This window comes from Boleophthalmus pectinirostris, unplaced genomic scaffold, assembly GCF_026225935.1.
Source record: "Boleophthalmus pectinirostris isolate CB_2022bp ecotype Guang Dong unplaced genomic scaffold, ASM2622593v1 HiC_scaffold_21, whole genome shotgun sequence".
Lineage (NCBI taxonomy): Eukaryota > Metazoa > Chordata > Actinopteri > Gobiiformes > Gobiidae > Boleophthalmus > Boleophthalmus pectinirostris.
The window spans coordinates 34,426,020-34,442,115 of record NW_026571175.1 but is presented as its reverse complement, the minus strand read 5'-3'; the positions used below and the strand labels follow the sequence as shown (position 1 = coordinate 34,442,115).

General features: G+C 37.8%; 1 protein-coding gene across 1 annotated transcript in view; it reads right to left on the bottom strand.

The window, feature by feature from the left end:
• Positions 1–459: 459 nt before the first annotated feature.
• The window catches only part of sacm1la (SAC1 like phosphatidylinositide phosphatase a), a 38,426-nt gene continuing 22,789 nt past the window's right edge, over positions 460–16,096 (bottom strand). The window contains exons 6-20 of the mRNA XM_020928424.2: positions 15,858–15,917; positions 15,733–15,766; positions 15,347–15,448; positions 14,588–14,673; positions 13,403–13,489; positions 13,208–13,276; positions 12,714–12,793; positions 11,713–11,811; positions 11,413–11,551; positions 10,269–10,338; positions 9,761–9,833; positions 8,483–8,576; positions 7,645–7,737; positions 7,495–7,552; positions 460–6,295 (exon numbers count right to left, since the gene is read on the bottom strand). Of these exons, the coding sequence (XP_020784083.1) occupies positions 6,159–6,295; positions 7,495–7,552; positions 7,645–7,737; positions 8,483–8,576; positions 9,761–9,833; positions 10,269–10,338; positions 11,413–11,551; positions 11,713–11,811; positions 12,714–12,793; positions 13,208–13,276; positions 13,403–13,489; positions 14,588–14,673; positions 15,347–15,448; positions 15,733–15,766; positions 15,858–15,917 (1,281 nt within the window). The 3' untranslated portion in view covers positions 460–6,158. The remainder of the gene's footprint in view (positions 6,296–7,494; positions 7,553–7,644; positions 7,738–8,482; positions 8,577–9,760; positions 9,834–10,268; positions 10,339–11,412; positions 11,552–11,712; positions 11,812–12,713; positions 12,794–13,207; positions 13,277–13,402; positions 13,490–14,587; positions 14,674–15,346; positions 15,449–15,732; positions 15,767–15,857; positions 15,918–16,096) is intronic.

Genomic DNA, 16,096 nt, shown 5'->3' with positions numbered 1-16,096 from the left:
GACTTACATTACATAAAGTTTTATCATGATTTGAGTAAATTTAACCTGACAAGTGAAATTATCTGCTAGACTTTTTGTAGTTAAAATATGAACATACACCTTACTGCACTTAAAATGAGAAACAAAATCGAATGTTGCTTGAATTAAGAAAAACACACTTATTCCATTGGTAGATCATTTGACATGTCAAGTTGAATTGACTCAAATAAGGTAAAATACTCTTAATTTAAATCATTTTAATTTAACTAGATATTGTTTTTTCCACTGTGATATTAATCGAATCAAAGCGCATGTACCCATTTTGTTCTTTTTCCAATAATCCTCCAGAAAAGAAAGAAAAACAAATAAAAATGTAAGTACAATCAAATATATAATACCTAATATTTGTATTTAATCCATTTTAATTTACACTTCTATTACTGACTACACTGAAAAATAAATAAAAACACAGAGACTGAGTTTTTTTCTGTACAGATTAGAATTAATTCCTTTATTGATCTCATGCACACAGATCGAATTACCTGTCAAAGTTGAATAAGTTAGTGTGTGTTGAGAGGAATCCTGTTACAGCATAGATCAGTTTGTGTATTAAAAAGTTACACCCAAGTCTTAAACACCGCTACCGTGTTCTCAGTACAGTTAGGTACACATGAGGAGGCCACAATATTAGGTACACCTGTTCTCAAAACGAAGCGAATACGACTGAGATTTCCTGTTATTACCGTTCGAGCAGGTGTGCCTAAAGTTACGACCACGAGAAAACATTTACAGGAATGATTTTAACAATTCAAAAAAAAAAAAAAAAAAATTAAAAACACCTGGAATGAATCAGATGAAGGCATGATGGAAAAAAAAAACCAACAGAAAATATCCCGTTTATCCTTAATTATTAATAAGCCAAATACTTGTACTGTATTTTATAAGGCAGTAATACAAGAAATCGGGTTTATTTGTGTGTATGTGACGTCATATCCAAACCTCTGTCAGGAAAAAAAAAAAAAAAAGAAGTGAAGGTAAAATACTGTTACTCTAATATTTTTCTCAAATTTCGTCAAGGATACAATACGCGAATTCTGGATTTGAAATGTAAATGTGGCAATTCTTCACAATTCATTTCTGGTTTGTTTGTGTGCGTGTGTCAAATGGGAAAAACGTTTTGGTATTATAAATTCCACACATAACATGGACTATTTAAAGAGGTATACGTACAATATTCAGTTCAGGAAATAGCATTTTTACACAGCAGTTTTGGTCCATATGCGTTTACTTCATGTTTATACAAGCATAGGACCTGGCTTCAGACCTCAAAACGAACCAAATACTGAACGAAAATGCAAAACGAACGCCAAAAATATCAAACTTTAATTATTTTTTATATAAAAGCCTTGTTGCTGTATGGTTAAAGGATCTGCCACCTGTTTTTACACCATGGAGATGTTACTGCTTTGCCTGTAAAGTGACCTAAATCCATTTTTTTCTCCCCTATGCTCCTGTATCTGATCTTTTAATGACAGTCTGAACGACACAGATCCGATTTTTTTTATTTTTTGGATATGTGCTCCTAAAACCGATACATATCCGATCTTTTGACACGCGACTTCAGTCTGAACGGTCAGGTCACATTCATCCCACCTACACGTCAGGCTCGGAGTCTCGTCAATGGAGGGAAAGCGAGGTTAGAGAGTTTATTCATATTTGGGGGGGGTCGTTGTATTCAGGGGTCGATTTTTGAAATGATGGCCAAAGAAAAGAAGGCGGTCCTGGCTCCAATGTCAACGAAAAATAAAGAGCTTGCGAGTGAAATACGAGGAGGTTAAAGACACCGTGGACGTGTAAACTGTCCATTTTACCAAGAACTGGACCGGATTTTGGGAGACAAGCCCAGAGTTTAGGTCACTTCTGTAAACTGTGAGCATGCTCGGCACGTGACGTCATCGTGTCCTCCAGTGCTCATGCGGGACACTTTTGGGGCGTTTAAAGTTCACACTGGAGATCACATACAAGTCACATTTAATTGGAAATGTGAACAGACTCACAAAAAATCCGAAGCATTAAACCTTGCTGTATGAACGTTTCCAAAGTCTATGAGTAACAGGTTTGTCCAAAGTTTCCATTGCATGTTCCAAATATGTAGAGCATTTAAGAAGAACAGAGAAGAAAAATATTAACTTTTGACAAATTTCACACAATTCTAAAATGAAACGCAAAGAAATCCAAAGTGTTTGACAAGATAACAGTGTTGTAGTACTCAAGAGCGGACTTGGTCTCAAGACTGGCTTCGAAACCATTTTTTTTTCCAGTCTTGGTCTCGACCATGTTTGGACTCGGTCTTGTCTCGGTCTGACACTCAAAGAGTGATCAAATGGAGATAGATTTTTAAAAACATTTGTATATATGTGTCAAAATAACTGTAAACTACAAATAAATTTCGAAAATTACAGTCTTGATTTGCTCTTGATGGGCTATGGTCTTGGTTTTGTCTCTGTTTCGGCCTTTTAAAGTCTCGGTCTTGTCTCGGTCTCGACTTTGGGGTCTTGGTCATATCCTGGTCTCGGGACCCTGTCGACTTCAACACTACAAGAAAACGACACTGTGGTCTGAACGTACCATTAAACCTAACTCATCTTAAACCAAATGGAAAGAAACATGACCAAGTTACAGGTCAGATCTGTGGAGAAGTGCATGTAATGGAATAAATATATAAGATTCAAGAAGAAGAAGTAGTTTAATGCTATACTGTGGAATATTTCAGACAAAGAAATAACATCTCCATGGAAAAAAGCACGTGACAGACTCTGCACCAAAAAAGTTCCATGGTGCATCTTCAAAAAGTCAAATTAAACAGAAAAAAAATCTCTAAACGTTATAGTAAAACATAATCAGAAAACATGGCGACATTTTGCGTAACCATCTGTAATATTACATTAAAGCTGCGCTGTGTAACTTTTCTGGTGGATGGTCCGTTAAACACTTCGCTACGGCATTAAACCTTTCCAAGACCAAGTTACAAGTCAGATCTGTGGCGAGACGACCCCGCACAGAGTCAGAATGTTGTTTTTCAAGGTATTTTTGAGCTTTAAAACCACTTGTAATTGAATAAACGCTACGTAGAGCTGTTTAAAGTCATACCGTGGAACATTCCGAGCAGAAAAATGACATATTTATAGAAAAAAACAAAGGACGGACCTGCAATCCAATCAAAAAGTTACACAGCGCAACTTCAGCTTCCAAAGGTCTGAAACCAGGTCAGACTATGAACATACGTTAAAATGGATACCTCTAATATCCGGCGGCACACGACACGGCGCTCCGATGTGCAAAAAACGACCACGCCCGCCTCTCTGCGTCCCATTCAGAGCCGCCGTGTTCTACTATACAACATTATTAAGGCTTGGTACATTCAAAAACGAGCTCTCCAGCAGCCAAGTCATTCTTTTGTGTGTGCGTGTATGAGTGCGGTATGTCAATGAGGCCAGTAGGGGGCGTTTTACAACATTCTGGAGATAATACAGATCGTACGGTATCTAGAATCATCTTTTTTTTTTTTTTGCATCACCTAAAAGAAGGAAAGATACGAATAAAGTGAAATGAGTGTAAATTATAACGTTATGAAATGAGTAGAGTTTAATTAAAAGTTATACAAAAGCATTAATTAAATCCGTTGGGTTTTTAGTGGGTTAAGTGACCACGTTTTTAGTCGTTTAACCATATTAAAAGTGAATAAATTATCTGTATAACTTGTAATTAAAGTAAAACCAGGTACAATGCAAGCTAGACGTAGGCAAGCTCATAGAAATGTGAAGTAGTATATAAAATTAACTGAGAAATTGATGGATTTAAGATGAAAACGTAACACTGCTTTCGCTTTTCGCTTGATCCTGATTGGACTTGGACTAAACTGGGCCTAAAACCTGAACCAAATCAAGTGTAGGTCTAGGTTTAGTCTCATTTTAGTCCCAATTTCTTTATTTTTCTTAGCAAAAAATAAAAAATTTGTCTTTCAAAATGTTCCTTTCTTATTATTGGTAGAACTTTATAACATGTAATAGCACAGTAATAGATGTTAATAGCAATGTAATTGATATTGATAATAATGGTATCAACTAGGGATGGGCATTCGATGAAATTTTCTTAATCGATCGTCGGAAGAATTAACGATCGATTATCGATTAATCATTAACGTTTTTATATTAAAATGATCATCATTATTATTACTATCTGCACTAATCTGCATGAATAAATTCAACTTTACGACATATAAACCGTAACGACTCTAGAGCCACATCAGCCCGTTTGACATTATAATGTGTTTAATTCAGTTTTGTGCAACTCTCACAGAAACAAAACTTAAAACCGCATCGCTAATTTGCATAAACTCAGCGAAGATAAAACTACAGCTCTTGTGTCGCTGATGCGGTCAATTTCTGTTGGATTAAAAGACATGACTCAGGTGAATACAGGTTAGTGTGACCAGATTTGTGTTTGTCAAAACCAGGACACCGTACGGGGGGGAGGGGGCGGGGACTCGTCATCCACATTGAGCGACTCTCACCTGGTAAAACTTTTTCCCACTGGACACAGAAACATATGTGCTGCTTTATACACTGTGCACATGGACTCACACTTGTCCCGAACGCAACGGAAAGCGTGGAATTTCTTGTACAAATGATCGTTAAATACGCATTTGTGCTTCGGTACGTTGCAGACTGACCGAATGTTTGTGTCTCGCTCCTTCTGATGCAGAGACACATGTACACACCTGTTTGGTCACACTACACACAGCAACATACATTCGGTTTGTCGATTAAAATGAACGTAATCGATGAAATTCTTAATGATCAATTATCGATTAATCATGCCCATCCCTAGTATCAACAGAATAGTTAATACACTGAATTAAGAGTTAATTATACCACAAGGAAATAATGTAGAATGAAATATGGGTCTTGAGTAATAATCATGTAATTACACAGTTTGCGTTCACACTTGATTTAATACTGGTCCTTGTTTAGTCCTGATTTAGTCCCGGTCAAGTCCTGGGTTTAATTTCAGTTTATTCCCAATTAGGACGTGGTCTCTTTACGAGATTCGTCCTAATTTGGGACCCGTTTTGGACCTGGTCCAGTCCCTCTCTAGTCCTGGTTTTAGTTCTGAGTTTAGTCCCAGTCCTGGTTTAGTCCTGGTTTAGTCCTGGGTTTAATTTCAGTTTATTCCCAATTAGGATGTGGTCTCTTTATGAGATTTGTCCTAGTTTGGGACCTGTTTTGGATTTAATATAGATCTGTCTAGTCCCGCTCTAGTCCCAGTTTTAGTTCTGAGTTGTGTCCCAGTTCTGATGTAGACTTAGTTTAGTCTTATGGTTCTGGTCTAGTTCTGGGTTTAGTTCCAGTTTACCCCAAGTAGGAGGTGCAAGACTTATCCTGATGTTGGTCCAGCTCGAGTCTTAATATGGATTTGGTCTGGTCCCGGTCTGGTCCCAGTTTTAGTTAAGTTAGTTAGAGTTTAATACCAATATAATGCAGTGAAGCCAAGTGTGAACTCACTCTTACCATGTTATTTCTATCTTATTACAATGTTATTACCATGCAGTAAAGTAAAGAATCACCAAAATTACTTAAAAAAACACAAATATTCAAGAGCTACACCTGGGCCTTCAAAATAAAGCGCAACAATTTTGAAAAAAAAAAAAAATAGCGAATCATGTTTTAATAATAGGATTTAGCTCAAAGTTTACATGAAAACACTGAACTGGAATCACATTTCTGAACATGTTTGTGCAGATCTAAACTACGGGGCTGTTTTATGGTGGATAAAAGTGAATATTTTTGTGTTTGTGGAGGAAATTATGGTGCTTCAAAAACCGCAGCCTTTACGATCTGCGAATTACGTCCGTTCAATTTTCAGTTTTGGTTCGTTCATTAACAAACCATGATCATTTATCGAGTTTGCCCACCTCTAGTCTGCAGCTTTCAAACTCAGAACCTGGCTTGTTTGTACGAGGATGCCGTCAGCACAGAGGATTGGATCAGTCTGGTGGAGGGAGCGAGGGATCAGGGGGGGTTTAGGGGGTGAGTGGGGGGAGCAGAGCCGAGGCCCCGCCCGGCTCCGCTCCCTCTCAGACACACGCAGTACCACACTCACACAGGCACACACAAACTTCAGTCCAGCTTCTCCTTGTGCACCAGTTTGGGCGAGTCCACGAAGTCCTGGCCGTTGTACAGGATGATGGCGGCCGTGATGGTGCTCGCCGCGCCCCAGAACATCACGTACGCTAGAGTCTCTGCCCACGTGTCGCCTGGGAGAGAAATATTGGTCATTTACTTTTCTTTATGCAAAATTGAGCTTTCAACCATGTTATAACCATAGACTGTAAATATAAACGGACTGGCTGGCTCCTATTCACTTTGCACTGAAAATTATGGCCCCTCTCTCTGTAACTGCTACTGTGAGCCCCATCATTCTGATCTTAAAATGTTCTCGTTAACCCGCTCTACATGATCCTGGTGTTTTTATTTCACTATTTTGTCTGAAAATGGAACTAGCTCCAAATTTGCTTCAATAAAAACTGACCTCATGAGCTTCATTTGACTGGAGCTGAAAACTGTGGGTGACGTTACACTCCCCTTAGCCCACATATTGTTTAACGCATTGTTTCCCAAAGACTGAATTTTGTTGAACTTTTGTTATTTTCCTCTTTCTTTATGTAACGAACCGAAGACACATTTATTCTGTAATGGAGCCTACAGCGCAGAGTCCTGCACGGGTCCATTTTTGGAGACTCACACCTGCGAAGTACAGGACCGCATCTGCCCACACCCGCTCAGTACAGCATTGCACCGCCCGTTAATATCAAACTTTTGCATTGCATATGCCACGGACTGAACCAAGACTAAATTAGTAAACTAGGACTAAACCTGGACTAAACCAGAACTGAACCAGGACTCACTGTTGGGACAGGATTAGGGCTTAGAGGTGACCGCAGGAGAAAGGACCGACACAGAGCTCTGCACCTCACGGAGGTAAGCACGGCAATTGCCCGATCGCACAGTACTTCAGAATCACACTGCTAGCGATTGAACATTTATGTAAATTTAGCAGCTGAACGTATTCTGTAGATTGACAATGATCTACAATTACTTTGCCAATCAGAACGCAGGGGGAGGAACGCAATACACGTTAATGCGCTGTAAAAAAAAAAAAAAAAAAAAAAAAAAAACATGCAAAATTTTACACAAAAATATCCCTGAAACAGCGAGACCGCGAAAGGTGAACCACGATATAGCGAGAGACGACTGTAAACCATTACCCCTTTATTAGTGCACAGAGCTCGGCACCAGAGGAAATAGTCATGTAATTAATCACTTTTAAGTTATTCAGCATAATGTGTGTAATACAGAAATCCCTTCGAGAGCCACTTGGAAGAGGGTCGAGAGCCACTGGTAGCTCCCGAGACCCCTGGCCTAAAGAGAAGATCCTGTTTACAGTTTGACGTACCGGCCATGAGGAGACACACGATGCACATGGAGAAGGCCACCAGCATGATGATGGGCAGCTGCAGACACAAGAACACAGCTCAGATCAGGGGCTCAGGCTCAATCAAACACTATTAAAAATGTAAACAATGAAATATATTTAAGAACTGACAGTGAGGAACTTCCAGTCCTTCTGCTCTCGGAGTGGAGTTGGTCCGTCAGACTCGTCCACAGCAAAATTACCCAAGAACAGATCAATGGCGTCCTGCAGAAACAAAGAACCTCCACTAAACATCTGCTACAGTTTTACACAAGTGAGATCATTCAGCAGATAAAACATGAGCGATCAGGATTACATTATACAGTTTTACGATAATAATAGTCATTTGCATTTTAGAGTTAACAATATGCAGCTTAAAGTGGCTGTGTCTGATTATTAAACACAACAGCTCATTTTAAACGGACATTCTAATTATTCACAGAGATTAGTCTATAACTCTTTGCCGTCATAGTAATGCTAACCGTGCATTTCCTGATTCTCAGACAATAAAACGTTTTACAATTAGATGCAGACAGTCCACAGCGAGCTTATCAATCGCATATGTGGAAAAAAACGTGGAAAAAATTGTGTACAGGCCCTTTAACCTATTACATTTTTATGACACTGTGAATAAAGGATTTCTGTTTAGGTTTTTATACTAATAGTTAAATAAAATGTGTATGTTGTCAGCATAACCCTGGCCACAAAACTCTGCTCTGGTCTCTGAATGTTGTGAATAGTGCTTATAAACTCATCACTGTGAATAATTAGAACGCCCTGAATGGGTAGTGAGAAATTTAGTGCAAACTGTTAAAAAGTGTTTTGTTTTTTCCCCACAATTTTAAGCTGGTACTGTAACGTTCATCCAAAAATGTATAAATTCTCATATCAAAGGACTATTTTGTCTTTCCATCTGCGGCACCCCGAAGAGAGGAAGCAGAGTAAATTGTGAAATGTGCTGTGAACATACTTGTCTGAATCCATCTGAGAAGTTGTTTTTGTAGTAACGGATCATTGAGTTCCAGCCGTCCATCAGCAGGCCCCACTGGGTCCTTTTCCCCGTCCTGAGAGAGAAACACACACACACAGAACAAGATAAATCCAAACATACTGTTACTGCAATATTAGGCTAGAGTGACCAGATTTTCAAAATATAAAACTGGGACATCGCTGGTTTGTGGTGGTTGGTAATGATAAAATTGTGAAACGAATGTGTAATTAAGGAAAACTGTTATTCATGACGAACACATGAGTCAGAATAGTCACATTTTCTTTGTGTTTTGGTCATTTTTGAGCAGCTTTTTTGGTATTTTACCTAAACAAATGACAATGTATGCCTCTCTTTACTGTTGGTAACAGATTGGGCAATAAATAGGGACACCTGAGACATTTCTTGTATAAAACTGGGACAAATCACTGGTCTTGGATGAATCTGCTGGGACAGGGGACACAGGGCTCAAAACTGGGACTGTTCCAGGTAAATAAGGATGTATGGTCACCCTATATTAGGCTGATGCAAGAACTACTCTCACATGACACCATTTAAAATCAGTGTTTTAGTCTTAAAGCTACATTCTGTCATTAGACCCTGGCCCTGTTGTATTCTCAGATATCACCACTAGATGATGTTTATGTTATTGCTGTCTGCACTGGTGACAGGAGGGGGAAGAGGTGTCACATTTACTGATGAAATACAAGTAGGTTTATGTTTAGGTGACAGAAAATCAAACATTTTTCCCTAGTTTCTGTTAAAAATATTAGTTGACAAATTGAAAATAATCAGAAACGTCTTAATCATATAATGTTTCGTCTTTGTTAAACTTCCATCCATCCATCTTCTTCTGCTTATCAGGGGCCAGGTCGTGGGAGCAGCTGTCTAAACAAGGACTCCCAGACTTCCTACACCCCGGACACTTCCTCCAGCTCCTCCAGGGGGACCCCGAGTTGTTCCCAGGCCAGCCGAGAGACAGAGTCCCTCCAGCATGTCCTGGGTCTTTCAGGGGCCTCCTTCCGGTGGGACATGCCTAAAACACCTCCCCAGAGAAGCGTTCAAGAGGCATCCATAGCAGATGCATGAGCCACCTTACCTTTGTTAAACAATTTCAAAATAAAATCTTAACAAGAAAAGCCTTCATTTTACCACTACTAAATTATCGGCGCAATATTAAACACCATAGCACCAGATTTCACATGTGTTCTCTCCTGTAGTCCTGTGTGCAGTCTTGTGAGTCCAGTGTGGGCTCAGTACCTCGTGAAGTCCGTCTTCAGGGCCCCGGTCCCCGCGTACTGAACTGCACATGCGTTGGCGTTGTCGGCCCAGGCTGTGACACAGAGACACAAAAATCCACAGCTATAGTCAGAACGATTCACAACTATAAAAACAATGATTCAGACACGGTGTGATCAAAGTCTTTATAATGAGAGGCTGTCTGTGCATCTTCTACTGTTGGATAAAGAGGCTTTATTTGATGACAAATACAGTGACACAGTGGTTTGACCGTGCACCCACCAACTTTGCCTGATTCCAGTTCTGAAAAGTGTATGACGTTGCTGTGTCATTGGGCAAGACACTTCCCTATCTTATTCATGTATGAAAGTGGAGTGTGATGGTTGGTGGTGAGAGGGGACAATGCCACAGATTGAAAGCCTTTTTTTAAATGGCTTCCTGAATGAATAATGACGCCCTTGTGACACTTAAAGAATGTGAGAAGTGTGTCCATGACATGTCTCCAGGTTTAACAGTGAACAGGACTCACCATTCTTATAGATTTTCTCAAACTCAGCCTGCTCCTCAATCCTCTGGCCCACGTTCAGAACACCCATCCTCTGTGGGCACAAACATGGGTTAGTCAACAGTTTAAAGTGGATATGAGAGGTCAGAACACGCATTTCACTAAAACACAGTTCAGGGTTTCCACTTTTTTTCACTGACAAAATTTCAAAACTTTTCTATGACTTTTTCATGACCTAAAGTGAATTTTCCATGACTTTACGGCACCTACATGTGTAGAATAGATCAGACTTTTAGGGCTACATATGAAACGTTAACTCTTTCCACTCACCTTATTATAGTTTAACATTCAAAATCCAGTCAGTGCATTTATTGTCGTCTCTTTTAAACAAAAGGTGCAGAGGTTCGAAAATAATCATAATAGTCTAATGAAAACTTAACAGAACGCTGTAGTTGTCTGAAAGAGATAGTAAAATTCCATGACTTCTCCAGGCCTGGAAAATGACATTTTCAATTTTCCTGACTTTTCCAGGATGACTAACATGATTATATTATTTTTGTTATTGTATTTAGGACCCCCTCGCAAATGAGACGTTACATCTCAAGGGACATCCCTTTATAAGTAAAAATAAATAAATACTTAAAACTTTACTTGTTTCATTGAGATTAATAAAAATAAATTACAACACCTTTATTTTGTTGAATGAAAGTTTAAACTGTCAGAAAAATGTCTTCCTTGTGTGTAAATTGTCCCTGGATTGTGGATGGAATATTTTGTTTCGTTCACACATGAGTAACACTTCATTATGAGCCTGTCTACATCTCCAAAGCTCAAAATGCTCTGTTACTTTTGTTTGTTATTTGTTATTTTACCTTTAGTTCTATAAAGATGGGATAATTTTAGTCTTGGAATTACCAAATGATACTACTGAAGATGCATGGAGTGTAAATACACAGTAGAGCACTTCCTGTATCACCACATGGCATCACAAAGTAGGACAAAATGTTTTCTGTGTGTTAAACATGTGTGAATAAAATAAAACACAACTCCAGATCTGTTTGTGATGAGAAAACAACATTTTAACTGATCAGAAAACAGTGTAACATGGACCCTTTAATCTCGTGGTAGAGTATAGAGAGGATTGTGATGGTAAAGGTGGAGCTGGTACCTGGAGCTGAGCCTGCAGGGAGCGCCGGGCCAGCAGACTCTGGATCACGTTGGTTCTGTCCAGACAGTCCATGCAGTTACTCCTGAAAACGCCCTTCTGCTGAGCTAAAGTCTTTCCATCTGCGTTCACCATGAAGAAACTGAAGGCAAAAAACACAACACAAACCAGCACTTTTACACCATTCTGAAGAAACGTTTAGTTATCTTAGATCTAGAGTTTTGTTTTTCTCTCACATTCACTTCTGACTGATTTACAGATTTTAAAATGACATAAATATAAGACGTGATAACAGTGTCTTACCCGTATTCGTCTTGTGCTTCAGCCACAGCGTCCACCAGGATCTGGAGCCGGTCCCATCTCATGTGACTGCACTCTTTGTGAAAGTCAAACGCTATGTAACTGCACACACAAGAGCTGATGTTTAAGATGCGGCCAGGACAGAAACATAAAGAATATCATCTCTCCATCTCATAACATAAGCCTATAATACTGATACTGTATTATAGGGAAAACTTGTTGTTTTGTTTTTGTTTTGATTAAATGTAATAATTGTTTAAATTATTATTATATTTTGTATAATTTTTTGTCAGTGTGGTTTAATCTTTGGTTGTAATCTTTGTTGAATATTATTATTGTTTTAATTTGTTGTGTTGATGTTTGTCTGGTTGTCTAGAGAGATTATTATTCCAAATCCAAATCCACTTTTTTCATATTTATACAGCACATTTTAAAAACAAAGCAGTTTCCAAAGTGGTGCACAAAAATTATTAGAGACTATGAATTAAAACATTTTTTAAAAAATTACTGATGTTGTTATAAAAGCTGTGTACATTAAGCCTTGTAATAATGCAAGAACATCATTTTAGAAGTTTACGTAACTTTAGTGGTAGATTTAACTGTTTTGTCTAGCTTTTGTCTTAAAATTGGCTATTCCTGCCCAAATGACAGTAATAATAACACTGTAATTGAATAAATACATGACAGAAACTGAGTTCAATGTCACACTGTGGAATATTCAAGGCAACGGTAGAAAATCTCTGCAGACACAACCTATTTGTCTGGTCCTTCAATAGAAAAGTTACATGGTTTACCTTTTATTTCAGCATTTACAATATGTACAAGAGTGTGTTTGGGCATTTACAGCCACAAACAACTGCTGGATTCTGGAAATAACACGCTGGAAATATTAGATGTTCGAAAATAACACAAAGCTATATAAAACCATGCCCCTTTTGTTTTTAAAGTTGTGGTTATGGGACAGCCCTAGTTAATCTAAAGGGATAATATTTTATTCCACTTACTTGAGTAAACCATTGCCCATTTCAGAAGCCATTCTAGCAAACGCCTGTTCTAGAGGTTTTTCGGATCCTTTCTGGTTCACCTGGACACAACAAACACAACACAAAGTTACAGCAACTAGGCCTGTCACGATAACAAATATGGAAATGTGATATACTCTTGAAGAAAATATAAATGATAAACGATAACACTGAAACTAATTTATGCCACTGACAATAATTTAAAAAACGTAAACTGCAATAAATAGAAGAATTAATCACTTTAGTAGTTAGTTTGTGTCTGTAATGAGCCATAAAAGCAATTTATTCAACGCTTTACAGCTCAAATCTGGTCAAAGTACAGAAAAAACCCAAACCGTTTCTTGTTAGTACATAGAAAATTCCTCACGATAAACATTTGACCCCCAAAATGTATTGTTCCATCTGTCATATATTGAAAGATAAATTGATATACTGTAGCTATTTAAGTTTTACATTTATATTTGAACACGACTCACCAGGTTTAGAATCGTCTGTTTTCCATAAATGAGGACTTGTGAATCAAAATGTCTCTGGAAGCCGTCAATCTGTAAAAAAAAAAACAACAAACATTGTCGAGCGTGTGAGACAGATAAATAACACTACATCAGATAAAAATGAGACATAAATAGTACTACAGCTGATATTAAAAAGGAGATTCTTGAGGCTCTTACGTGTTTGACGGTTTTACTGATGATGGGTTTGGGTTTGTATTTGAGATTGGGCCTCTGGCTCCAGTAAAACGGCATGGACCCTCGAGTCTGCACACAAAAGACATAGATACAAACACTGATAAATTCCTATCCATTATAAAGAAAAATTCTAACACAATACATGATTTCCCCTCAAGTTCCGGTTAAAAAACAAACTTAAGTTGTACCCACGTGTAAATACTGTATTGTGTGAATGTGTGTTTATATGTGGGAAGGTCTGAAATGTGAAATTGCACGTTTTTAAGAGTGAATTTAAAGCTTGTTTGTCAAATAAATAAAAAATAAAAAAATAACCGCAACAACAGAAGACAGATACAGTAGAACAGACAGTAGGCTACAGACATTCAGGGGAAAAAAAGCCATAGAAAAAAACAAAACAACTAAATCAACACAACGACACACACATGACTAGAGGTGTGCAAAAATATTGAAATATCGATATATATCGTATCGTTTAATGTGATGATACAGTATCGCTATCATGGGCTGCTGTATTGATATCTCGCTAAGAGTATTTTTTGGTTTATTTTACTAAATTATTTTGTTACAACGCTACAGTTTTGTTGCTTGTTTAGAAGAAGGAAACTTGTTTATGCGACACATTCGACATTTTCACTGTTTTGATGATTAAAATCGGTGTGTTTCAAATTCACTTTACACAAGAAGAGGTTTAAAAAAGACTTTTAGTATCACAGCCATGATTTAGCCATTATTTTTTATTGAACCATATCGAATCGAATGGAAATAAATCATATTGAATTGTAAGCTCACTGTATTGTATCATGGCCTATGGATCGAGGTATGTATCGTATCGGCAACTTCTGAATGATACTCAGCCCTACTACAAATTTACTGCAATGAATAAGTCAAATCTGAATATAAGACAGAGTTCAAATATAGTCACAAAATACAACAACATTCAACAAGATGATCAAAAACAATTACACGGGTTCTGTAAATATTGCACCAGAGCATTTTTAAATGAAGGAACAGAAGTTCAATGCTCAAATGAGTGTTTTCTTATTTGTTTTTTGACTCTTGGGACAACAGGAAATATCTGATCTGCGAGGTGTAACCTTTAAGAGGATCTGAATAAAATTGGAATCTAAAGACATGATGTGTGGTGTTGAGTTCTTGAGTTCTGACCTGTACAAAAGAGGCCTTGGACCCTTCATACAAAATGATCTGCTCCGTCTCCACAAAGTTTGCAGCGTGGCCTTCAGAGTCGATCCCTGCGGAGAGAAAAGTTTCAGTCAGAATTTGCAAAAACAAGAAGATACTAACGAGTATTCAAGTGATCTGAATAGTTACAAATTAAAAAGGGGAAATTCCATTAATATTTGATTTGATTTCGTGTTTGAAGAACTTGTAAACAGGACTGGGTAATGTATGATGATAGAAGCTGAATTGTTCTGATTATTCCTGTTACGATTACAATTTTACAGTTTTGGTGATCTCATATGAAGATTCATTGCTTGTGTGTTTAATGGGACTCTGTCTAAGAGCTTTGGGCGACTTGAAAAACGCAATATAAATGTAAGGTGTTATTATTATTATTTATTATCTATGTTCAAACACTTCTCCACACTCCCTACTGGCCAGCCTCTGTCATGACCTGAGTGAGGTGGGTTTAACTAATCACAAGAAGTGTTAATTTTCAAATGATGGAGATAATTTACACTGTACAGGCTCCAAGCTGGACCGAAATGTTGACCTGCTCTCTGTATTATTCTTTATACATGCAGTACCAGAGCTAGAAATCCTCCCAGTTTTTTTATGTTTTGCCACCTTCATTTGTTTCTTTTAGATTTACTTATTTACATTCCTTAAGAAGGTTATATACATGTATGAATCCTATTATCTTATGCAGAGCAGTGTATAAGTGTGAGTCTAAATCAAAAGTACCTCTGACGTAGTATCTGACTCCGGCTCTGAAACAGCTCCTCCTCGAGATCAGGATCCACTCAAACACTTTCCCGTTGATCCGACACGGCTTCATGAAAATAACTGAGCGTGAACAGTCAAAGGAAAGGCTCGACATCAAAATAAATTAAAATATATCACATATGTACTTTGAAATAGAAACATTTAAGGTCCTACGTTACGCAAAATGGATTCTTGTGAGCTTCAAGTCTTGCTATAATGTTGTTACCTCATCAAAAACAGACCTGGTGCCGTGTTTTGTTTCATTCACACGCTTGCGTAACACTTTATTATTAGTTTGTCTACATATTCAAAGCAGAAAATGGCATAATATTAGTCTTTTTACACTGTACTGCTATCAAGGATACATCCATGGACGACTGGGAGAGCAAACCTGTGAAGCTGAACATAAAACAGCATGTTATAAAAGTTAAAAAATATAAATGTATGAGGAGATTCATAGTAAATCTGAGGGGGCCCGTAGTGTTTTTACCTCGGGTTGTGCTGCTAGTTCTCGTAGGAGGTTTCCGTTCCACACAAATCTCTGATCCGCCTGAGAAAGACAAACAGAAGAAATGGTCAGACTTCATAAACGTCATTCATTTGTTCATATTAGTACACACTAGGGATGGGCATTCGATAAAATTTTCTTAATCGATCATCGGGGGAATTAACGATCGACATTAATGTTTTTAAATTGAAATTATCATCATTTATATTACATTATTTTAT